At 34.1% G+C, this 26,523-nt stretch overlaps 1 protein-coding gene across 10 annotated transcripts in view; it reads right to left on the bottom strand.

Annotated features, from left to right (window-relative positions):
* Window positions 1–708: 708 nt before the first annotated feature.
* RELCH (RAB11 binding and LisH domain, coiled-coil and HEAT repeat containing) overlaps window positions 709–26,523 on the bottom strand; it is a 110,497-nt gene continuing 84,682 nt past the window's right edge. For 5 of the 10 annotated variants that reach the window (XM_038525870.1, XM_038525869.1, XM_038525866.1 and 2 more), the window contains 6 exons: window positions 25,846–25,909; window positions 24,263–24,401; window positions 20,327–20,443; window positions 15,232–15,320; window positions 11,907–11,977; window positions 5,210–6,921 (listed from right to left, as the gene is read on the bottom strand). In XM_038525870.1, coding sequence (XP_038381798.1) covers window positions 6,801–6,921; window positions 11,907–11,977; window positions 15,232–15,320; window positions 20,327–20,443; window positions 24,263–24,401; window positions 25,846–25,909 — 601 coding nt within the window. In that variant the 3' untranslated portion in view covers window positions 5,210–6,800. Of the gene's footprint in view, window positions 1,072–5,209; window positions 6,922–11,906; window positions 11,978–15,231; window positions 15,321–20,326; window positions 20,444–24,262; window positions 24,402–25,845; window positions 25,910–26,110; window positions 26,194–26,523 lie in introns of those variants that run through there. The other 5 variants (XM_038525867.1, XM_038525865.1, XM_038525868.1 and 2 more) reach the window with 4 other exon arrangements.

Raw genomic sequence — 26,523 nt, forward strand, 5'->3', positions numbered from 1 at the left:
TCTGCTCCTTTCCCTCCATTTTTGTCCAGGCTGCCATCATCTCTTGCTTAAACTACTGCATTCATTAACCTCTGCCTTCAGCCTCTACCATCTCCTTTTCAAAAGCATTTTTACAAAGCACCAGTATATCCAATATAAATTGGATTAAGCCATTCTACTACAACTATTCAAAGGCTTCCCTAAGTCCTAATCATAGTGTACAAAGCCCTATATGATCTCGCTACACCCCTCTCCAATTTCATCTTTTGATAGTGTCTCAGTCATATTGTCATTCCCCCCCCCCCCAGTTCCTTGAACATAGCACTATTTCTCATCTCATTGCCTATGCACATACTGCTCTCTTTTATTTTTACATGGTTAAAGCCTATTCTTCCTCATTTTCAGGTAAAATGTCACCTCAGAGATGTCTTCCAAAGCAAACCATAATCACCCTAAGGTACATACATCTTCCTCAGCCCTTGTTTCTCAACCTGTTTGTCTCCTTGCCTGGCTGTAAGCTGTTGTTGGCCTCATTCATGCTTAGCACATAATAGATCCTCCACAAATGTACACTGAATGGTGAATGACTACAATCTTTAGAAAGGGGTGTCTTCCTCACACTTACAGATCACTTGGAAGACTTGGTGGTGTTGATAAGAGGTGCTGCCCAGAGAGTCAGATATGAATACTAACTCCAGAGCTTTTTAGCCCATACACACATGGTACAACTCTTTTTTTGCACTTTTATTTATTCCATATTTTCTACCTTGGCTATAAGTAAGGACATTATGAGAAATAAAGTCAAATACTTTGCTGAGGTCAAGATGCACAAGACTATATAATTCTGATAAACAACAACATGATAACTCTATGAAAGGACTTTAGGTTAGTTTGGCATGTAGACTCAGTAAATTCATCTTGTCCTGGGGGACTCATCCTCTTAATATAATTGGCAAACTTGCATGGAATTGGTATCAAGCTTGCAATTCATTCGATTAATGTTGAGTACTTATCATACACCAGGCATTCTTCAAATACTGGAGACACATTGGTTGAAAAGGATAGACAACATTCTCTCTCATGGAGCGGAGTCTAGTGAAAGAGACAGACAATAAAAAACAAGAAAATGAGTATTGAGTAATTATGAAGAAAAAACAGAGTGATCTTAGGGAATTATAAGGGTTACTTTGGATTGCATAGACAGAAAAGCCAACCTGAAGAGGCTTTATATAGATTTAGAATGGTAATCCACATTTTGTAAAATCTATTGGCTTCTCATTTTTAAAAATCAGGACGTTTATCCATCTCTAGTCTGTAGCCTTTCCATGTGTGTGTTTTTTTTTAAGATTTATTAATTATTTATTTTATGATAGACATAGACATAGAGAGAGAAAGAGAGAGAGAGAGAGGCAGAGACACACACAGGGGAAGGGAGAAGCAGGCTCCATGCTGGGAGCCCGACGCAGAACTTGATCCCGGGACTCCAGGATTACGCCCTGGGCCAAAGGCAGGTGCCAAACCACTGAGCCACCCGGGGGATCCCCTTTCCATGTTTTGAGGATGATTACAGCACTGTGTTTCAATAGCATGACATATAAAACAAAATGGTCTCCAAATTTGGCATGCAGCATTTACCTAAGATCTGAATACTCTCATAGTGTCTGCAAGAAACCAGCATTCCAACTTTTAAAATCATTGGTCAGTGGCTAACTGAAGAGTTTCCTTCTCTTAGATAATACTAGGAACCAATTATTTTCAAGAAATGGCAGTTCTTGTTCTTCCATTAGTATGAAAAGTTTAGTTACAAGGAAGTTCAAACAAAGTATCAAAGAAAGCTCTAAGTTACTCTAAGAATCAACTATATACTAAAAGACATGAGTGAAGCTGCAAAGGATAAATAAAATCTTTTACAAAATCTAAATTACATAACAAAAATTAATTTATTAAACTAATTTACTTAGGCTTTTGAAAAAAATTTAATTGCAAGTGTTGGTAAACAAAACATAAAATTATCTTACCAGTCTTCACTAGGTTGGAAACTCTGGGAGTAGTTAAAGTAGGCAAAAGTTAACAATCAAAAGTGGTTTCTGCCTCACTGCAATTTTAGGTAAATGATGCATGTCATGGTAACCTATACACTTACTAGAAAACAAAGTATGGGGATTATCCACAGTTACCCATGCTTTAGTTATTCAAGGGCTTATTTTAATTCTACTTTGAACTTTCATGATACTCTTTAAGTGCTAAAGCACTTTCATGTTTACTATTATGTAATTTTCACGAAGTCCTGTAAGGAATAGAGAGAGTGTTCTTATTTCCATGCATTTTGATGGTAAAGACAAAAAAGAATTTGCTAGAAAGGGAACTATATTTATAAAATTCATATAAAAAGGAAATTAGGAAATGATTTACATTATGAAAAGCATCACCATAGGTTCAACATTTAATACATGACAAGGAGATTTATGAACAGAGGAAGCTAAAAATTTAAGTAATTGTCAAGTAGTTGTCAGAAATGAAGATAAAGTATCTATAAAACTGTAAAGTCAACGAGAAATCATTAGATTTACTTAGCAATGTACATGTTACATAGGATGCTTATAACATTTTCAGCCTCATTGAAAATGCATATCCTAAAAATATCTCAGGTTGCAAATGCCAACAATTAAAAAGGGGGTTGATTTTCCTGTAAGAGTAGTTTAAAATTTTTTTATTTAATCTTTTAAAATATTTTATTTATTAATTTGAGAGAGAAAAAAAAAATAAAATAAAATAAAAAAAAAAAAATTTGAGAGAGAGAGAGAGAAAGCAGGAGTGGAGAGGCTGGGAGAGGCAGAGGGACAGGGAGAAGCAGACTGCCTGCTGAGCTGGAGGTCTGACAAGGGGCTCAATCCCAGACCTGGAGATCATGACCTGAGCAGAGGCAGCCACTTAACCAACTGAGCCACCCAGGTGCCCCTAAAAAGTTTTAAAAAGTAGACTATCAACAAATGATAATCCTAAATAGCATCACTAACAAAAAATTTAGTATCTATAACATATAACACAAAATGCCAGTTTACAGACAACATAAATTTTACTACATTAAAGTCCCTCAAGAAACCTATTCACGTAACGATCTAATTGAAATAAATATAATAGATTAGTCTTTAACATAATAAGAAGATATTAAAATAGTAATATACTCTCTTATAGATATGTTTTGGGCAGAATTTTCCAGCTATTACTGAAGACTCTTAAGGAAAGCAAATAATTTATATCTGTCCCCACACAGAACCTTCGGAATTATTTTCATGTTACCAAAAAATACAAACCTTTTTATATTGTGTTAAGTTTGCATTAACTGTCATGTACCTTTGTGATTGGTGTGGCCTTATAGTGAACAGGAAATTTTAAGATTTTTCTTAAACATGCAAACAAAGTAAACTATAAAGAAGGCAATCAAAACAAAGTTTCCTATAGTTAGTTCTGATGGGAAAATATGAATGATGTGCCACTCAGAGATTGTGACTGGCATGTAAATTACACAGACCAAATGCAGGTAGAGTATCTATTTATAGAGTGAAAATAGGCTAAAATCCAATTATTTTACTAAGATGCAGAAATCTACCAGAGACATTATTTTTTATTAGCAGCAAATATCTTTAATCTATTATTTTTAAAATGTACTGAAATAAAATAGTAATGAAAACAAGCACCCTGTAAAGTCACATTAGAACTTTCAAACCTGTATCTATTCATGTGAAAAGCTAAATTTATTTCAGTTTGCTTATAAAAGAGTGAACATCTAACACAAAGTTGGAATTTTGTTACCTAGCCAATCTGGAGAATTTTAGGGATTAGAATTGCTAATTACAAAACTCTTTGAACATACATTCTTTATACAAAAAATAGTTAAGGAATTGGTAATTAGCACAAAATGTTCACTGTAGCTAGCTCTCACAGTTCAAAGATCAAGAAGGTGGTGTCTACAAAAAGTTCTGTCCTTAAAGTTCAAATAGTCTAAAATAAGTTATCTTAAAAACTGGGATCATGTCAAGACAATTCAATACATAAGCCACTTTACCTCTCCAAACTTTATCAGAGACTATTTTATTTTCCTATTAAGAAAAACAAATTTGATAGCAACTTGAATTGACATTCCATTAAAATTACTTACAATTTCATTCAGGTTGTAAGTCCGTTTGATGTTTAGCAAAGTAATCATTCAAAAGATTACTGATGCGAACAAATGAATTTCAAGGACACCCATGTGTAAAGTTAAGATACTGCTGCCATTCAAGCATTGTTCTTGAAGTAATTCAGCAAAATTGCTAACTATGGCATTTCTGGGTTTGCTTTAGAAACACAGGCATAATTTCAAAAAGCCTTTCAATACTTTAGGTTAGTTTTTTGTTAAGCTAAATACTTAAACCTGTACAGTTTTTATTTCTTTTTTTTTTTTTTTACAGTTTTTATTTCTGTTCAAAGAGAGTGTATGGGAGTTTTATGATCTGCACATTCAGTCCCAGCGATTAACGTCATTAGTCTGTCTTGTCTTTAAAGAATCTATAGTTTACCTTAAAAATCACTGTGAAAATAAATGTGAAGTCTTACTGACATTGATATACTTAACAGCATAATAAGGGAGATTCCCTTGAAATATATTGTATATCTTATTAGCTGCTGCCTTTTATTTTTTTATTTTATTTATTTTATTTTTTTTTAATTTTTTATTTATTTATGATAGAGAGAGAGAGAGAGAGAGGCAGAGACACAGGCAGAGGGAGAAGCAGGCTCCATGCACCGGGAGCCCGACGTGGGATTCGATCCTGAGTTTCCAGGATCGCGCCCTGGGCCAAAGGCAGGCGCCAAACCGCTGCGCCACCCAGGGATCCCAGCTGCTGCCTTTTAAAGGAACTGCAAGCATTTAGATAAATGGATTCACGAATTGGTAAAAATTATCACAATAAAAATTATGTATTTATCTGGTAACGAATATACTTATTCTACTGTATTTCAAAGCAAATGAGAGACATTAACACTTTCTTTGACCTGCCTCTGAAATAAATTCATTTTATAGCAACAATCTTTTTTTTAGTAAAAGTAAACTAAGTATATAGATTATTATTCCCTAAATAACAGTACATTTTAATGAATACATTCTTTCTCATTTCCTTTTGCTTGGATATAGAATATATAGTGTTTCAGAATGAAAATAAATACACATAGCCAGAAACAAAACAAAAACAAGTATGCAAAAACATTTTATTTATAATAGATCAACATTTTTGACATGAAAGGTAGCCACTTTCAATTTCTCAGGAATGCCTAGAATCCAACAGTTTCTGAAAGACTAGTTCATTTTAACAATTATGTCACTATAGTCAAAAGAAATAATTTCAGAATGAACCTTTTAAATGGCTTTGTTTATGGCAACTTATTTTATAATTTTGAATGTGTGGTAAGCTAGCTTTCCCAGGAAGTGAATGTAATCCAACTATATCCCAAGTGTATGAAACCAGTTTATACAACAAACATCAGAATCACCTATGTGCATCCACTGTGCTCAAACAAGAATTCTCTTTATCAAAATATTCATTTTTCAAAAAGGCCTCACATTAACCCCTCAAACCAATCACCCCTTCTATGTCCAGTACCACTCTTCTCTACTTCAAGTTTACTTTATAGACAACTGTCAAATTCCAGTGGAACTGTACACTGACTTAAGACTATGTAATATATATCAAACACAAGAATAGTCACTGACTTAAAGGGACAAGGTGTTAACTAACCAATAATAATTTAGCTAATGTCATTTTTAGTTTAGAGGGAAAAAAGCAGCCCCCAAATATCCTTCGCTTTTCGGTACTTCTCTGTTATACACAGAATGAAAAGATAATTTCTGAAATTAAAATCATTTAGAAAATATCTTAAATAAAATATTTTACATAAATAAGTGTTAAATTTCAAATTCAAACCATATTTTCCTATGTATTTAAATTTGGGAAAGAATTTCACAATTATTAGCTCTTCTTACTTACATCTATTTTTGAAGTATTTAAATCTACTACAAATCAGTTTGTAAAATTCACCTTGGTTACCACTCCCCGTGTTTATGTGCTGTCTTTCCTCAGGTAAGTCCATTTTATGCATGTAAGTGCTGGGGAGGTTTGAATAGCACTTAAAGAATATTCATGAGAGCTCTGAAATGTAGAATGTTTCATTATAATCTACTTACTGTAGGATCTGTAACTCAAATTCATCACAGCATTATAAAATACTGTGTGAATGGAATGCACACAACTCCTACAGACACACAAACTGAAGTCCAAAAGGCACAGAGTAATGCTGGTGGCTCTTTCTAGTCAGTTAAGAAACAATAAAAAGTCTGCATTATTCTTTCATAATTTAAATACTTAAGTAATCTCCACTTTTATTACTTTATAACAATGACTTCAAATTTACATTATTTTAAGTACCATTGTAATAGCTTAGTGTATAATACAGATATTTGCTAATATCCCATCCAAAAATTAAAAAAAAAAAACCTCTTCACTATATATATATATATATATTAAAAAAATTATTCTGAAAGACAAGAACATAGAAGAGGGACTTGGTACAGACTATAAACTCAATTTTCTATCACCACAGTTATAACTTCAAAATTAACAGATATACAGCAATAATCAAAAGCAGTGCAAATATCTTTGGAGGTTAGGATAAAATTATAATGCAAGAACATAAAACAAGGAAATAAAAAAGGCAAGTACTTCAAGTACAAGGAACCAGTCTGCTGAGGTCCTTCTTAGTGTTTACTGGGGGCTTCCTTCCTGCTTTTACTTCTTTCTCTGAAACACATTGGCCAACATGGCACCTGATGTTGTCAACTGGCCCATTTTGTTCAAAAACTTGGTCTTTGTGTCTTCACTCACTAAGCTTGCAGCAATTGACATTGAGCTAGGAAAGAAATTTTAAAATTCAAGTAAAGCAATTTTTAACTAAGATATCCATTTTTTCATTTCTTCAGTAGTATGATGTTAATAAATACATTCTGAACTGGTATCACAAAAGGGAAACTAGTATTTATGGAGAGGAGTTTTTATGTACCATACTAGGTTAGGAGCTTTATGTTCATCGTTTATGTTAAAGGAAGCAGTATGGCATAGAGGTTAAGAGCAAGTGAGACTGAATCTTGGCTCTGTCATTTATCACCTGCGTGACCCTGAGCAAGTTATTTAATCTCATCTGTAATGTAAACCTCATTTGTAAAACGGAGACAAGTCCATTACCTACCTCATAGGTCTATTAGGAATTATACAAGTGTACAGTGCTTATTAGCAGTGGCAGGCATCTAATAGCATGCTGTATTAGTAGTTATTCTTATTATCATTTCACTTAATTCTTACAGCATCCCTGGAAGATAGATATTATCCCTATTTTCACAAATAAGTAAATTGAATCACAGTGAGGTTTTTATACTGTGCTGATAACAATCCTATGACATATTACTTTTGGGAGGGTGAGGAAGAATGTCCTCAAGTGCCACACGAATTAGTTTCAATCAACAATTTTAGTTTCAATCAACAATTTAAAATCCATTACTTCTTTCTTTTTTGAACAACCTTCTCTAGAGGGAATAAATACAATTTAAATACCTTCTAAAGATTGCTAATTCATCATAATACCAAATAGAATATGGATCAAGTACAATTTTTCAGTGATCCAACAATAAATCCAGTTTACTGGTCTGTGGGTTTGGCCTATATGCTTTAGATTACTCTGATTCAATTTCCTAAACTGAAAAAGACAGATTGCAATTACTACTGCAAAATATTCTGAGGACTAATGGAGAGAACATGTCTGAACATGTCATGGGCAGTGAATGGAAAGGTGCAGGAACAGATAGATGTCCACGGAAACTACAGATGAAGCACACACTACCACCAGGAACTTCTGCTTTTCTGTAGTCCCTAAAGGTGTGTGCTGTGAATTACTAAATTAAATGCCAGACCATGACTAGCATCTTGAAAATCTCTTCTTCCCACAGCTCTTCACCCAGTACACCAACCTGGCCACTCCCTTGTCTCTGACTACTTGTCTTCTGCTGCCTTTTCTCTTCCTACAAAGTAATCCTCCATAAGATTCAGCATTTGGCTCTTGGTTCTTCAATTACAAAACTTACTGTTGAAACTTTCTCTTGTAGTTTCAAGTATCATCTCAATAAGGAGTTTGGGAAAAGTCTCATATTACTATTGTTTGTTAGATAAGCTAACATCAAGCTTTTTTTCACCTCCTACCCCTTAGGTGACCCCAGTATTTTTCCTTATTTGTTAGTCGTTTTACCTTCTTCCTCTCTGCCCATCACTGAATATAATGGTTTTCTCTTTTCTATGTAAAACCAATCACCAGGAGTGCCTGGCTGGTTCAGTCAGAAGAGCACATGACTCTTGGTCTTGGGGTCATGAATTGGAGCCCCACACTAGGCATAGATATTACTCAAATAAATAAAACTTAAGAAAAAAAAACAGTCATCAAATCCTCTGATTTTATTCTATGAAACATCTACTATTTTTATTTCCATTGACAATACCTTTCAACTGAATTATTCCAACAGTCTTAGATCTGGTTTCCTGGCACAAGCAGATTAACTTGAAATAATCACTTCTTCATAGCCTAGCCCTTCTCAAAAATCTTCAATGGCTATTTACTACATACAAGATAGTACGCTTGGCATTCAAGAAACACAGCAATCTAATTCTGGTGTATGTGTTTTAACCAACCATTACTGCTCAATTTCTAGACTCCCTTGAGTTACGTTTGCCAAGTTTAGTGTTCAAAACATTTTTAACTTCTTTCTCTCTATTTGGTGCCTAACATCCTTTAAATCCCAGTTCAAGTCCTAGATTTTCTCTAATACCTTTCCTTAATGTTCTAAGTTTACAGTACTTTTCTTTCTGTAGAACAATACTGTAAGCTAAAAGGGAAGTCTGATCTTAGTTTGAGAAAACCAGGATATATGGGTCAGATAATTCTTGAGTTTTAATGATATTCTAAGCAGAGGGCAACAATGATGTTAAAGAGTTTGGGACGTTCAGTCTGGAGAAGAGAAGATTCAGAAGCTTTAACAGATACCAATGTTACATGTAAAAAATTAGACAGAAATATATATCTGCATAGCTGTATATATTTGTATAGCTCTACTGGGATACATCACAATCACCTGGAAAATTTACTGAAAATACAGATGCCTTGGCCTAACCCCAGTTATTCTGATTCTTTCCATATGGTGTAAAGAACCCAGGTATCTATTTTACACAAAGCTTTCCAACAAAGAACCACTACATTACAGTATTTTTTTCTGAAGAGAAAATTTATATTTTTATCAGTTTAAAAGGAGTCTGTAACGCTCTCCCATCTCTCTGCCAGATGATGAAACCTATTTTAGAGAGGAAACATTATAGGAAAGGAGACTTTAACTCAGGGTAAAAGAGTAATTTGTAAAAAACAGAATTGTTAAAAATGAAAGGGTTGCCTTGTGAGGTAATACTGTTTTCTTCCTGCAAGTTTTCAAGGAAATCTCAGATCTTTCTTTTGTAACTCTTATCAAACCAGTTGCCATTTCTTGATTCCGAATTTGTAGAACCTCTTAACATCTTTAAAATATTTACATCCTAGAGTAGTTCTCTTTTCCTCCATACCATTTCATCTTACAAATTACTGTCAAAAGGACTTAGGATGTTAATTTGAAAAGCCTTGCAATGGACACAGATGGGATATTTTTGGCATCAAAAGAACAATGCACTGAATTATATCAAATATTTGAAAATACATGAGTTAACGATACTTGAACAAAACATCTAACTAGTCACCATCAGAGGGTGAATCAATTCATTATTTTAGAAAATGTGATAAGAGAAAGAACTGAACATTTACCTTGCTTTTACTGTAAACAACTGCTGTATCACCGGGTAACTTTAGTACATAGGGGGGAAGGTTTTTTCCCTGAACTACTCTAGCTCACAAATGAAAAGGGAATGGTAGAATTAGAGTAATGTATTTAGTAATACTTAATGAATCAGTGGAGCTAGGTATTGATCATTAACACATGTTAGTATCACCAAAAAAAACAAGTAGACATTGTCTCCCTCATGATGGAAACACACCTCCTTCTATGAAACAGCCTTGCAAAATCAACAAACATGCCCTGAATGTGATGAAGTCTCTAGATCTAGACCCAACCACGAAATTTATAGGAAATACAGAGGAACATATTAAAACAATGAGAGAGAAATGTAATCAACCAAACTTAGACTGTGGGAACCTCCACAGAACAAAGATTCAATTTCTTCAGTAAGTACATAAAGAAAAAAATGAGATAGATGGGGAATTTATTGATTAGAAGAGACTTAAGAGACATGTCAACTAACTGCAATGTATGGAACTCTGGATTTGACTCAAAGAAATAGACTGTAAGGAAAAAAATACAAATCACTAATGACTTTTATAAAACAATTCAAAATTTGAACACAGATCAGATAACTGATAATAAGTTTGTTATTTCGGTGTGATAATGACATGATGTTTATGTTTTAAAAAAGAGCACTTGTCTCTTAAGGATACATACTAGCATATAGGAAGGGGATGGATGACATAAAATTGACTGAGTTGATAGTTATTGAAGCTGAGTGGTGAGCACATGGGAATTTACTACATTATTTATTTTGTGCTTATTTGAAATTATCTAAAAGTTAAAAAAAATAACAATATAGAAGATTTGAATAACATGGGAAAAATAGGATTATAAGCTTTTTTAAAGGAAGTTATAAAGATATTTTTCTTTCAATTTCTGCATGGTAATTAATTAAAATTTCATTTAGAATGTATTTCACATATAATTCTTAATTTTGTCCCCAAACTTTTTATATGTTCAACTGATAAGGCACCAAATAATCTTAACACTTAAATGTACAACAAATGAACACAAGTGTTTGCTTTGGTGTTTATGGGTTATATGTTCAGAGTTAAAGCCTATCAAAGTATTTTTACTGTTTTAACTTTCCATGATTACAATGGTAGGAGAGTTCCTACCATTCCAGGAGGCTTAAGAAAGGGCTCTGACACACAGTATAAAAAAGTAAAAAACTATATGTGTACGTGTGTGTAAGGGAGGCTGGTGGTGTGAAGGGGTAAGTGTGTGTGTGTCTGGGTACTAGCCTGATAAGATACTTATTCCTAGTAGTCAGCTTTATAAAGGAAAAACCTTTGAGCTTTTTATGCCTAACAGAGTCTATTTAAGATTAACTGCTCAAGGCTACATCAACAAGAGCCAGGAGTACAAAGAGTCTATTTGTAAATTACTTCCTCTCCTCAATGCCCAACTTTACTCTTTCACATCTATGCTTATATTTTGACTTCACTGAATCTTTGAATTCTAGTTAGTTTGGTTAGGAGCATGTATATAGAACATTCACAAGTTTACAATCTTTTATGCAATGAATCAAATTATGCCTTATAATTCCTATCACAAATTTCTAAGAAACTATTTTGACTAGTGATTCTCAAATCCAGCTACCTATCACATGGTCTTTAAGCTTTTAAACCTACAGATCCCTAGGCTGAATCAGATTGCTGAGAGGACAACACAGCGCATGGGTAGAGATCTAAATTTAAAATTCCCCAGAGAATTCTGATGCAGATGATTTATAAACTAGCATCTGATAGCCAATTATTTTTATTTTTTTATAATAAATTTATTTTTTATTGGTGTTCAATTTACCAACATACAGAATAACACCCAGTGCTGATAGCCAATTATTTAAATAATTTTCTTGCCTTCCAAATAAATGACTACAAGGCAACAATAACACCATACCCATCTATAGAAAATTTAGATAGAGAAATTAGGTTAATATGAAGCCTTACAAATAGAATTAATGTCTTACCCTTGAGGCTCTTGGACAGTCTTGTTCTCTACTTTTTGTTCACATTCTTTTATCATGGAACTTAAAATGACCTGAGTTAAAAAAAAAAAAAAAAACTTTAGTGAAATGACTTTAGTTTAGAATAGTGAAATGCTATTAATCTAAACTTTCAAATTTAATTTCTAATATTACCACAAACTAATGTTAATTAAAGATATAAAGTTTTGGCAGTCACTTTGTTAAAGGAATTCACAAGCATTAGATTGCTATACAAAGTACTTTATACACAAATAGCTTTATAAGACCTCCATCATATAACCTAATAATTGACTTTTTCACTAACCCTACTTCTAACTCTGATTTCAATTCTCCCTTAGTTTTTCCTACTATAAAATGTTAAATTTGTATACATCTATACATTTAACATATACACATACCATGGTCACACATATTTTCCCAGTAAAAGCTGTTCTGTCCCATGCTCCTTTGCTTTCTCCAGGTTGCAAATAGCAAGATGCTCTATTTTAATGTCTAGAGCAGGGACCAGACGTAGGTCTGTGGCTAGTGAAATATAATTGGGAATACAATGGTCATCTAAGAGTTAATATCATTTTTTCAGGGAGACTGAGTGAGTAATGGAAAGGGTGGAAGGATCTAAGCTGCTCCTCCAATTGCTAGCAACCATACCAGAAATTGAATGGTCTTTCTGAATATTCTCGGCCCATGGTTAGGCATGGAGATCACTAAACAACAAATATTTACTGTCACCTACTACGTGCCAGGCACTTTTTAATATACATTGAATGCACAAACAAAACAGACAACATTCCCTCCTTATGGTTAGCTTATGTTCTTGACAATATAAAAAATAGGTAAGTTATATAGTATATTAGAAGGTGATAGGGTGGGCAGCCCCGGTGGCTCGGCGGTTTAGCGCTAGCTTCAGTCCAGGGCCTGATCCTAGAGACCCAGGATCGAGTCCCATGTCAGGCTCCCTGCATGGAGCCTGCTTCTCCCTCTGCCTGTGTCTCTGCCTCTCTTTCTCTCTCTCTCTCTGTGTCTCTCATGAATAAATAAAATCTTAAAAAAAAAAAAAAAAAGGTGATAGGGCTTTGGGAAGAATATCAAGTAAAATATGGGGTACTGGAGGCCAAGGTGAAGAATGTTATGATCTACATGGAGGTATCCCGAGCAGGCTTCAGGGGGATGACATTTAAAGAAAAGCCTGAGAGAGATGAAGGAGCAAATATTTCAGACACTGGGAAGAGGCTGAGCAAAGGCTCCATCTGTGTAGAAATGCATCTATCACATTCTAAGCAAGGAGGCCAGAGTGTGGGTGCAGAGTGAGCAAAGAGGGCGATGTGAAGGAAGAGGGAGCCAGATCTTAGAGTGCCTTGCGGGTTACAGAAAGGAATTTGGTTATTATGTGAGACTTTTGTCATATGCATGTTAGGTATAGATTAATCTTTTTGTTCCAAATCTTTCTAGTTTTCCACTCTCTGATCTCACAGATCATAGATTTTGCTTGTTTAGCTAGTTTTTACTTTATTCTGTTTGGGGGTAGTTTTTGTGCTTTTTCTTCTGCTCCCTACATTGTCTGTTGCTTGTAGTACTCTTTCTTGCATGTATGTTTTCATCTCCGTCTTAGATGTTAGAGGTTTTTCTCAAATGGTTGGTGATTTTGGGATGTCAACTAAAGACTAGGGCACCTAAAATGCTGATTAAAATATCAATATCTTCATGCATTGGGTACCTGAGTGGTTCAGTGGTTGAGTGTCTGCCTTTGGCTCAAGTCATGATCCCGGGATCCTGAGATCAAGTGCTGCATCAGGAGCCTGATTCTCCCTCTGGCTATCTCTGTGTGTCTCTCATGAATAAATAAACAAAATCTTAAAAAAAAAAATTCTCTTTATGCATGAGTAACTTCACTTGAAAGTGAATTGAGCACAAACCAAACTTTGTGTCAATCTTTTTCTCCCGTGGGTATAATCCTGACTGCCAGCATTCTTGGCTCCAACAAGGGGAAAGGAAACAAGGTTTTCAATCACTATGCCTTCACTTAATTTCCTTTTTCTCATTATAACACTCATTCCTGCTTTTAACTACATGTGATCCCAAGTTTAGAAAGTAAAGCTTCAGAGTTCTGCCAAGGTTGAAAAGGGAATCTGGAAGTTGATCCTTACAAAAACTTTTAACCACTCCGATTTTCAGCTCAACCTACACAATGAGGGTTGTGAAATAAGCCTTATAATATCTTGCTCTATCCTGCAGGCTTAGCTTTCATCTTGGATGCAAAAATCCTCAACAAAACGCTAGCATACCAAATTCAGCTTCATATAAAAGGAATTGTATATCATAATTAAATGAGATTTATTTTAAAAATGCCAAGGCTGATTAGTGTCCAAAAATCCATTAGTGTAAAACAATGAATCAAGAGATTAAAAGAAATAACCACATGATCTTCTCAACTAAGGCAGAAGAAACATTTGACAATATCCAACATTCCTTCATGATAAAAAGTCAATCAGCTAACAGTAAAAGGGAACCTCCTCAACCTAACAGCACCTATTTAAAACATATCAAGCAAAGGAGAAAGACATAATTCCCTAATCCTAACTTTAATACATGTTTCAAGAGCTAATAGAAGCAGCACAAAAAACTGATAGAAACGTAAGAGAATTCGATCTTAATTTACCTATTAAACAAAAAACCCATGGATCAGTAAATAATAGAATTGAGAATCCAATCTGAACTGAATAAGATACAATGTAGCAAACGCACAGGATGTGGCTAAAAGAATACATACAGCCTTAAATTCATGTATCCCAAAAGTTTAAAAGTAAATGATCTAAGCCTCCTCTGTAAAAATCTGGAAAAAAAATCAAACCTATTATGATAATGGGTAAACAGATTGTAGATATAGAATAGGAAATAAATGATAAACAGGGTTTTGGAGGAAACAGGAAGACAAACAGAATGAAAGAATTATATGGAAATGGGAGACAGAAAATAGAAACTCTGCTTCTAAGAAAGTTAATGGTCAGAGATAAAATTGCATAGCATTTTACAATTTAAAAAGCATTTTATGTACATTAGATCATTAGACTCTAATTATATTCGGGGAAGGAAAGCATGTTATCCCTACTATGTAGAATTAGAGAACCAAGATGTTAAAGGTATTTTTCAAGATCTAACCAGTAAATGAAGCCATAAAATGACCCTATACTAGATTTAAAAGAATTAAGCACAGCATATCATAATCATGCCTCACATAAAGAATGCAAGACTAAAGAGGAAATAGACATTGAAACATACAAACATGGCATGGATAATCACAGTCGCTCACCTCATGTTCTGGAGAAAGATGTTCCATATCAGTCCGTAGACATCTGAGACCAGGTAAAAAGTGATTAACCATTAAATCCTCTGAAATGACTTGACACAAAGGAGTTAAGGTAATTAAAAAAAATCAAATTGAGATTTCCAACAGAAAAACAAGATAAAAATGATGCCTAAGGCATACAGATCACTTAGAACAAACAAGCTTCCCTCAAGCATGATTCTCATTTGTTGAGTTAATCACTAACAAGAGTCAATTGTGTTTATTCCTACAAATCCTTTTATGTCAGTGGTCTTTATTACAGTAACACTACATAATTTAATTACATGTTATGTAAACACATGCAGTAAGTGTAAAAATTAAATCATGTAATTTAATTGGATGTTTAAATGATGAAAAGTAAAAGAATTAATGTTTCCATCACAACTAAGTGGGAAGGTTTAAAAGAACTGGTAAAGGCCAATTACTTAAAATGGTGCTGTTTAATTATGCCTATGTGAAACAGCTGTAAAAGTGAAAAAGGTCTATATCCAGTATCAGAAATGTTTCTGGGTCCTCTTTAAAGAAACTTAAACTAAAAATCACAATTACATAATGGATGTGGTTTATCTAAGATGATATTTAACTTTACTCAGCAGGCTCACACAAAAGAAAGACCTCAGTACTACATCAAAAAGTTGGTAAGGAGGGGCACCTGGGTGTTAAGCATCTGCCTTTGGTTCAGGTCATGATCCCAGGATGGAGCCCCATATTTGGCTCCCTGCATGGCGAGGAACGTGCTTCTCCCTCTCCTCCCTGCTCATGTTCTTCTCTCTTGCTATCTGTCTCTCTCTCTCTCTCAAAATAAATAAAATCTATAAAAAAATGGTTGGTCAAGAAAATATTATGTATTTTAAGTTAAAGTAAGTTATATAAACCATTTTCTTGATTTTCTGCTTTAACCATCCTATTAAATTGGCCTACTATTGGTCCTAATTGAACTGGGTAAAAGAACTTTTACTATAATAACACATGATTAGTAATAGTTATATTTCCTGGTCACATTTCAGTTTTAGTTGATTATCCTGACATTCAAAGAGATCAAGAAAGCAAGTGTATTTCTCAAGAAAACAATTCCCTTTGTTTATTCATAGCACATTCTTACCTTATTATAGTTAGCCATTTAAAAAGTTTTTTCTTTTTTTTTTTTTAATATTTTATTTAGTTACTCATGTGAGAAAGAGGGAGAGAGAGAGAGAGAGAGAGAGAGAGGCAGATACAGAGGCAGAGGGAGAAGCAAACTCCATGCAGGAAGCCCGATGCGGGACTCAATCCTGGGACCGCGGGATCACGCCCTGAGCTGAAGGCAGACACTCAACCCAGGCATCCCTAAAAAATAGCTCTTATTTAATAGTATATGTACTAAAGTGAAAAATGGCAGTAAATGATGTCCCCTATAAAGATGAGTTAGTCTTTCTGAAGAACAAGTTATAATGAATTTCATTAATTAAAAAAAAAATCACTATAATATATAACTTTTGCCTTAAAAATATAGTTATGACCTAAATAAACTTAAAAACATAGTTATAAACAAATATTATTTGTAAATAAGACTCCTGTAAAGAGGAGTGTATGTATATGTATATATATGTATAAGTATATGTATAAGTACTAAAAATATAGACATCATTTGGTTGAACCAATCCCTCTATTCATAGAGGGCTCCTACATAATGGCTATGTAGTCTTGTTTTCTAGATACAGGGAAAATACCACCAAAATGTAACTGTGAGTGACCTTGCAATCAGTAGTGAAGCATCTGATCAGGGTTCCTGGGTGGCTTAGTTGGTTAAGCCACTGACTTTTGACTGTGGCTCAGGCCATAATCTCAGGGTTGTGAAACCAAGCTCTGCATTGGGCTCCACACTGGGTGTGAAGCCTGCCTAAGGTTCTCTCTCCTTCTCCCTCTGCACACACCCCCTACTCCGCTCACACTCTTTCTCTCTCTCAAAAAAAAAAAAAAAAAAAAAAGTGTCTGATCTAGAGAAATATGGACACGGAAACTGAAGACGGCCTTATTTGGAGATTAAGTCTCCTCCTCTTTCTACTCATTGGATATACCTTTTCCCTGTGGAATCACACAATCTTTCTTAAGGGTTGGAAACTTAGAGATCATTTTATCCTATCTAATATCAGGAATCACCTCTACCTCATTTGTGAATAATGGCCTCTAACTGCTAACAATGACAGGACATTCATAGTTTCATAAGAGACATCGCTCTTTTTAAATAGCTAAGTTACAAAGCTTTTCTTAAAGATTTTTTAAAAAAGATTTATTTATTCTAGAGAGAAAAAGCACACAGAGGGACAAAGGGACGGAGAAGGAGAGAAGCAGACTCCCTGCTGAATGTGGAGCCCAACAGGAGGCTCAATCCCACAACCCATGAGATCATGACCTGAGCCAAAATCAAGAGGTGGACACTTAACCCAACTGAGCCACCCAGGCACCTGTAGAAAGTTTTCCTTATAAATAACCTGTAACCTTCTTGTTAGTGTTAGCTCTACCCCCGAGTTACAGTGTGCCTAAACTTTCTTCTATATAACAACCTTTAAAATAATTTTTGAATTATCTTTTCATCCCCATGCTCTCTTTTCTCCAGGTTAAACATTTCTAAATTCCTCTGAATTTTTTTAAAAACATGACTTATTACTATACTTAATGTTAAACACTATAGTTTTCCCATGTCCTTATTAAAATATGATGTCAGTGCTTAAAGGAATACTCTTGTGTTCTATCAGATCAGAATGGAAAGGAATACAGAATAGATTTGGATTGTAGGACAATGTGATTTTATTGTGGCCCATACTACTCTGTTGGCACAAGTACAAGTTATGACTCATGTAGAACACTTTTAGTACTTGAAGTAGGTCTATTGTTAAGATGTTCTTCCTCTTACTATATTGGTGTAAAGACTTTATTATATTTACTCTATATTGTGTGCCTACCTAAGCACACAATAATATTCTTTCTATACAGATTCTATGCACTTTAGAAACCACTGCCTTGCCTACTTGGGAATATTTGGTTTGATATAGCTACAATTTTTGATCTTTGGCTTTCCAGTTTCCTTTGAAGCATACTCCTTTAGAAACTCTCTGCTATATTAGATTATACATAACTTCTTGCTTAGGTTTTTAAACATCTACTTTCACAAAACCTAGGGAAGGTATAAATATAGCAATGTTTTCTTTCTTTGAAATACAATTTTGACATGCCATTATTACTCTCTTGAAAGGGTCTTGTTACTTCTCCATTAGTAAAGAGTTCTTCCTTGCCAATTCAGAATATCACTTCCTCTTTTTGCTTCCTCTATCTTCCCTAAGTAGAAAATGCCAACCAGATAAATCAAGAATAATAGTAAGTTCTCCTTTTAGTGGAAATAAACTTATAAAAGATATATGGATAGCTGAAGTACAAAATTACCAAAATATGGTATCTCTGCCACTTTATAATCTGTTATTATAAAAACATGGCTGACATCATCCACATGAAGAGGTAATCTATAGCAGATTCCTAAAAATAAAATGCTCTCACCTACTCACCAAATTTCAAGTTTTAACATTTCCAAAAGGATAAATAGCTCCTTAACAGATCAGCTCTATGCTTCTACTTTCCCTATTTGATTTATTCAAAACAAAACTTCCCACTGAAATGTTCCAGTTAAGAATCCAGTGCCAACGTATTGGTATACACCAAAATACCAATCGATGATATTTTGCAATATATTTATCTTATTTAAAATTGCTTGTTCACTTTACTTATTACTTCAAACTGGTATATAATAATATGGAATCATAAATATATTTTTAAAAAGATTTTATTTAATTATTCATGAGAGACACAACAGAGAGAGAGAGAGAGAGAGGCAGAGATACAGGCAGAGGGAGAAGCAGGCTCCATGAAGGGGGAGCCCAACATGGGACTGGATCCCAGGTCTCCAGGATCAGGCCCTGGGCTGAAGGTGGCGCTGAACTGCTGAGCCACCCAGGCTGCCCTGGAATCCTAAATATTAATCCTTAAACTCTTCCTCTGTCCTGTTTTCTCATAGGAAATCTCTCTCTACTGTCATTTTTTTCTATTATAATCAGAATTTTCTGATTATGCTCTCTAGCATGTACTTTCATAGATGTTTGCGTATTCAGCCTTTCACTCCTTTTTTGATCTCTTATTTCCTCTTTCTTAACCTTGCCTGCCTTTTAATGGGAGAGCAGAAAAGCAGGAGCTCACTCTGCCCATCTTTATCTTTGCTTCCTTCTTAGTTTTATTTTACTAGGCCTGGGATAGTAAAGAGAACATGTAACAGGATAGCTAAAGTTCTTTGTTCTAGTCACAGTTTTGCTTTTTAACTATAAAAAACAGAAGTCACTAATATCTTCAAGCTTTAATCATTTATAAAATTTAGTGGCTGACATGAGTTAGATGATCTTTGAGTTTTCCTTCAGTTCTACCATCACTGGAGATGATCAGCCATGTTGGCACTGTACTTCCTCAATGAGTGATATCTCTCCATAGCCTTCCACTGGATACAGATGGTTAAACATTAATGAAAAACGCAAATGCCAGAACACATACAAGGAAGGCTTCCTTTTGATTAACAGAAGCCTCAGCTTTAACTCATTTTGTGCTCAGACACATGGCAATTAACACAGATAAAACTTAAGTGTTTCAAAATTATAGAACATATATTCACGGAGGACTTAAAACTATCTTTTAAAATTATGAGATAGTGGGCACCTGGGTGGCTCAATTGGTTAAGTGTCTGCCTGCAGCTGGGGTCATGATCCCAGGGTCCTGGGATCGAGCCCTGAGCCCTGCCCCATGCATCTCCCTCCCCCTCTGCTCTTTCTCTCAAATAAATAAATAAACAAAATCTAAAAAAAAAAAAAAAGATGACATGGCTTAGAATAAGCAGTGGGGCAAGCCAAACCAAATTTTAATTTTCTATAACTATTATGTAAGTTAAGTTGAAGAAAAAAAATACTACCTTCCAAGCTTTAACAACTGAGATTCACTGTAAGATTGGTTATGTAAATTTAGATACATGGTAATATAGCAAGGATACAACAACAGGAAAGTGCACTGTAGGCTTCAAAAAGATGGGTAGCAATATCCAGTCTTTTAGAATCCACAATTTGTAAATTGTTCACCAAGGCTAATTTATGCAAGTGCGGTATAACAACTGAAAAAAAGAAAAAGAAAAGGTTAGACTTTTATCCAAAACACTGCATACACTACACTTATACATTAAAATTTTTTTTTCATTTTAAAATTTATAAAATTTCATTTTAATTCTAGATGATTTCAATCCTTGCTTTTTACTGGAGAAGAAAGCATGTTTCTCAGAATAAAAACATTTGGAAGGCAGACATAGCACTGTCTCTATAACCTAATTATGAAAGTGTTTACAGGTCATTTGGCCTCATTGAAATTAAATTTCCCAATTTGAAAACCAAATAAACAAACGTAAACAATCTACCTTTATCTTTAAAATAAGTTTCTTTATAAAAATCAGATATTACCACTGCAATTAAACAAAGGACAAATATAGTATACTTATTCTTTTTCAGTATCAAATTATTTTACTCCTTTATTAAACAATTCTCAGCTTTAGTTTCTCAAATTCTTAGCAAGACCAATGTCAAATAGCACTGGTAGTTTAGTTCAAGTCACTCAAAGGGCTCCACATCCTCTTCTGTCTCAATGATAGTATAAAATTTCAAAAATATAGACAACCTACTGCTAAAATAAAAGTGAGGGACCAAGAAACAGTAACCAATTCAGTAGCAATGAGCACCTCTAGAGCCTAAGACTGTGTTTCTTAAATACCAGGTTCCCCATAAAACCAGGGTTCCTTGGAGAAATGGTTCCAGGGTCAGTGACTATTAAAGTATTGCTCACAGGGCCCCTTTCTAATCTCTGCTTGGATGGGGAACCCAAAACACCACTCATAAGCACATACTTCTGGATCAACTGCAGTGACTTCTTTTGTGTTTGCATTGAGTTTGTGTAGGTGAAAGCCATAATCTCCTCCTAGAAAAACCTCCTGCTTCCTAACAAACTGACACTAAAATCACAACTTTTATATTAGTAAATGGCAAAAAAAAAAAAAAAAAAAAAAAAAATCCCCCATGAAAACTTAGAATAACATTGGCCATTTTTAGGGTATTTTGTCTTATCAAAATTAGTAACAACATATTTAAGAGGAGCTCTAGAAAAACTGGAAGACAAAAACTCCAAACATTCATTGATTTCCCACTGAATTCACAGAAACTCCAATTCACTAACTGGCATGCTGAGGCCTCAAAAAATGGTGGCTCTAAGAGGCCTCTTTGAGAATTTTCTCTTAAAGAGAATCTTTGAGATTCACTTCTATCCAAACCTTTGGAAGGGTCGTTGAACTTCGTTATCTATTGACACATGGCCTCTTTATTCTTTTTGCTCCTTTTCTGACCTCCTAAACAAGCAATCCTTTCCTTAATGTTTTTCTCAGAAACTCAATAACCATATTGCACAACAAGCCCTTAAAACTCCTTAAATAGAAAACAAATTTATAGAAGTTACTTTAACTCTAGAGCCAATTAAAGACTATAATTAAAGATCCTCCTAAATCTCCAAAGATAGACAAAAATTTACTATAATTAAAGATCCTCCTAAATCTCCAAAGATAGACAAAAATTTACAGGATTCAACTTTATATGTAAATTATTCTAGCTACCCATTTGTAGCAATTAATTTACTTAATTAAGATAACCTCTCAGATGGAAATAAATGATTAAAAGATTTAATAACCAAGATATGCATAATTCTACAACTGACCTTCAGTGGGCAAGGAAAATAGGAAATGCACAACATAAGGCCATTGTAGAAGCCTTTCTCTTAAGGGCAGATTGGACAGAATCTAAACTACAAACAAAATAAAGATAAATCAATAGGAGACTTTGTAAAAATTGATTTCAATAAACTTTCAAAAAATATTTGGGGTAGATCCACAGCCAAAGTAAAGAGAATCTTACCCTCTCTTTTTGTAAGTGGGCTCAGAACTGAAATAAAGAAGGAAAAAAAAGAACTGAAATAAAGAACTTCTTAAAGAAAAAAAAAAAAAAAAAAAAAAAGAAACTAACCTGAAATGTAAAATTGCCATCTTAGAAAATCTCTAGAATATGAACACTTTCAGAGAGCTTTATAAAGTAAAAAACTGAAAACAAACAACAACAAAAAGACTGAATTGTGTTCCTGATAAAACCAATGGCCCCTGTAAAAGAATCTTGACAAGAACGTCCTGTGATAATGAAGAGCTAGGAAAGAAGAAAGTCCATTGGATGAACCAATGTCCTCTATTTCTAAGAAACAGAATGACAAATATACAAAATGCCATTCTGAGGAAGATCTTACAACCCAATAATTCTCTGTCCTTCCTCTAAACTCAATTAAAAGCAATTGTCTATAAATAAAGATGGTTGAGATAGTATGGCATCCTTGTCAATATGGATGCCATCAACCATATTAACACAGCATATTAAAGTCCTCAGGGTAAAGTTTTAAAGTAAAAGGAAAGCCAATTGATTGGGCAATAAGTACAAAGGGAAAAAAATGTTTTGTTTGTTTGTTTTGTTTTAAAGGGGGAAAAATTCTGGTTGTACCAAAATGTGAAGGAAGATTGTATAAGACGTATTTGTGGGTATACATTAAGTTGTAGAAGGAAGACAGGGATAACAAATGGTTTATTTCATCTATTCAAGCAGTAGAAACATCTATTGTCAATCTTTTCCCAAGCTGACCTTTGTTATTTTGGGATTATTATGATAATAATAATATTCTTCTTTCTTTCTTCTCTGTGATGTGTAAATGTTTCTTTTGAATGGACACAAAGAGGTTAGATCATGTTCTAGAGAGTTACTAACTCAACAACATGGCACCCACCGAAGACTCACTGCCTCTTAGCCAATTCCTTGATCCAAGAGCCAAGATTTAGTGTCTCCACTTCAGAGTAATGACACCCTCAACAATGCTGGTCAAAGTACCTTCAGAGTTTTTACTAGGATCACTTGTAAATCTGACACTACAGTATATGCAAACTATCCCTATTGCTAACTAAAATACCAAACTGTTTCTTGTTAACTAGAAATACCGCTATTTTCTCACATTATTAACATTATCTACTAAAAAATAATTTTGTGATTGTGTTTCCTTAGATCAGTAAGTACTATGCCCTCAAAAGACATTCTGGACACTGCTGTCCAAAAATTAACAATATTTTTTGTTGATGACTCTTACGTTAAAAAATATCAGGCCAGATATGCAACAACTAGACCATGGGAGAATCCAATTTTGTATTAGAAACCAAAATAACTTTAAGAAGCCAAACTTGTGGTCCTCTCTAGGGCATGTCAAATTGCTAAAAATTAAAGGACTGAAGTATAGCAGTGATAACTGGCATATGCTTTTGGAGTAATAATTACTGGATTCTTTGATGCCTCTAAAAGAAATTGCTCTCATAAAGGCTGAGGCCTACAGTAAAAGAGATATTATAGAAACTAGAAAAAATGCCTTAGCAGATAATTATGCAAATCATTTAGTAGATCAACAAGCTGTGCATTAAAACAAAATCACTAAATGGTATGGTAAGTGAAAGAAAAGCATATTTTTCATAAGAACATGTCTAGAAACACATAAAAATTTCCTTAAAAATGAGAATTAAACAGGAAGCTTTAAATAGAACACAGCACAGTATTTTGAAATTTACAGTTCTTTAAAAATGTTTTAAAAATAACTTTGAGTTACTTTTCACATGTATTACAGCAGTAAATATGTAGTATAAACTATCCAGTAATAGTATTACTGATCAGTTCATAACAGTCAACTTGGTTCACTTTTAGCTTTCAGTACATGAAAGATGAAGTATAAAAGGGCTTTAACAAAGGACCAATCCTGAGAGAAGCTTCTGGCTTTGATCTTACATTACAATTCATAAAAAAAAAGGTAGAATAATGCAACTTACACTCATCTCGGAACCTTGGTTCTGCATTAGGTCCAACTCTACCAAATGTTTTTATGATCTCTGTATGCAAAGAATACTGGTCTTGGTACTGAGGATCTTCCAGGAAAGAAGCCAACTGCATTTTCACCCTTTCCAGCAACTTAAAATTGGATATTGTACCGTTATTTTGCAGAATATTAAAAACGGAATAGAGTTGTTAAAGAGAATGTTACACATTAAACATGGCTTGCAGCATGGGTTCAAGTGATTTATACTAACATGACAGTAGAAATTTGCAATTAAAAAGAACTTATTTAGTCTTCTGGCTTAGAAAGGTTTTACATTTTTTATGTTAATTTTTTTGTATTTTTTGAAAATACAAATGTTCCCTAACAAAATGTGAAATCAAAAGACCCCATAGTATTTAGAGAAAAACAGATAAATTTAATGATTTATGTTTTAATTCTTAAAAACCAATCACAGTGTAAACTACCCAATTATTCACCTTCTGAAAGCAATGAGTCATTAATGACTTACATCTTACTCACATTTCCCTAAAAGTCATTTTTATTTTAGGATTTAAGAACATGTTGAAATTCTGCCAAGACTGCAAGCGTTGCAGAATGATACTTTTTCATGTTGCTTCACCAGTGAAATATATAGGGAAAAAATGGAAAACTTCTTTCCCTCATAACTAAGTTGTTTAATTTTTGTTATTAAAAAATCTTTATGAGAAAGGAACTTCATAAAATAGTGTTTCCTTTTTTTGGCGGGGGGGTGTAAAATCTTTCCATTTAAGTGGCTATGTAATATGTTCACGAAGGATTTATTTTCTAAAGTATAGGGTTTTTCATTTGTATAAAAACATGTCCAATTTGATTATAAAGAATAAAATTCTGATATAAATGCTCAGAAGTGTCTTATAGTTAATGTTTCAGTTAATGTCTTATAGTTAATGCACATTAACTTGAACCTAAATTACAAGTTTCTAAATCAAAATACACTGTTACAGAGAAAGAGCCTGATAATCTCCTGAAGCAGGCATGACAGCGGGTTGTCACAGTCATATGGCAGCAACAGCATGATACTAGTCCACTAGACTTACACCTTGGTATCAATGACACAGTTATGAGAACGGAGGTGCCTCTAGCCTCCATTTGCAAAAATGAAATAGGTTTGTGTTCCTCAAGTTACCTGGCAAAATGTCTTCAAATTTGTGCAAACTGGTAATTAGGAATTTATTCCTGATTAGGAATCAGGCTTTCTAGATGTCTACTGGGCAATAGAAGCCTTTGGAACTAGATCTGGTTTGAAGGATTATTCAAAACTACAATACTCAGCTAGGCTTAAAATGGGACATCTAAGAGTTGGCATATAATTAATTTTCTAATTGAGAAGAAAGACTAGAGATTTCCTTAGGATATGAAAATATACTTCGGGTAAAGCCCTCATGTTTTCAAATATTGAGATATTCCTCTGGCCCATACCTCAACAAGAGATAAAATGAAAGGTATAATGCTTCCTGCCCCCCACCACTAGGTGCATGTTGGTAATGTATCATTACCTCAACAGTACATAGATAACAAATTTCAATCATTTCCTACCTCTCTCTGAATAACCGTTTCCATAATAGTGCCAAAGGCCGGAATTGTGGCAATTCTGACAGAGCTGTTAGAATTAAAAAAGAAAGAAACTGAAACTTTCTTTGAGATGAAAAACTGATTATTAAAATGTATATCAAAGTAAGTACAAGGTAAATATACTGTATTAGTCTCTAGCAATGACAAATTAAATTAAAAAAAAGCAGACCAAGAAGAATGCTCAAAAAGACAGACAGGATAACTTAAGGTCGCAGTCTGTGGAACTCACAATTCAGGATCACTGGACAAGGTAACAAGGGCCGGAGCAACCCGCTTGTCAACTAACGCTTCACTCATGCCTCGAAGAGTCAGCTGTAAACCAGTCAACATGCAATAAAAAATGGTTTGGTAAACTGGAATGAGAACTGGGTTAGCTGTGACTGAGGATGGGCAGGCAGACTCATTGGTCTTTCTCGGTTTAGTCACCCACACGAGACATTAAAATGTTAAGCCTTTGGTTCATGCCACTATACTTACTGGTAACAACATGTTAGTGAGATTAGAAGAGCATCCTTTCTTGGCCTGGAAGAAATAGTCCATCAGCATATTTTAAGTTTTGGAAATGTTTATTGAGAATACTACTAATGTATTATTTTCATATATGGCCTCCAAATGTGACAGTCGACATAAAAAAAAGATACA

The sequence above is a fragment of the Canis lupus genome, chromosome 1 (genome assembly GCF_011100685.1).
Source record: "Canis lupus familiaris isolate Mischka breed German Shepherd chromosome 1, alternate assembly UU_Cfam_GSD_1.0, whole genome shotgun sequence".
In the NCBI taxonomy this organism is placed as follows: domain Eukaryota; kingdom Metazoa; phylum Chordata; class Mammalia; order Carnivora; family Canidae; genus Canis; species Canis lupus.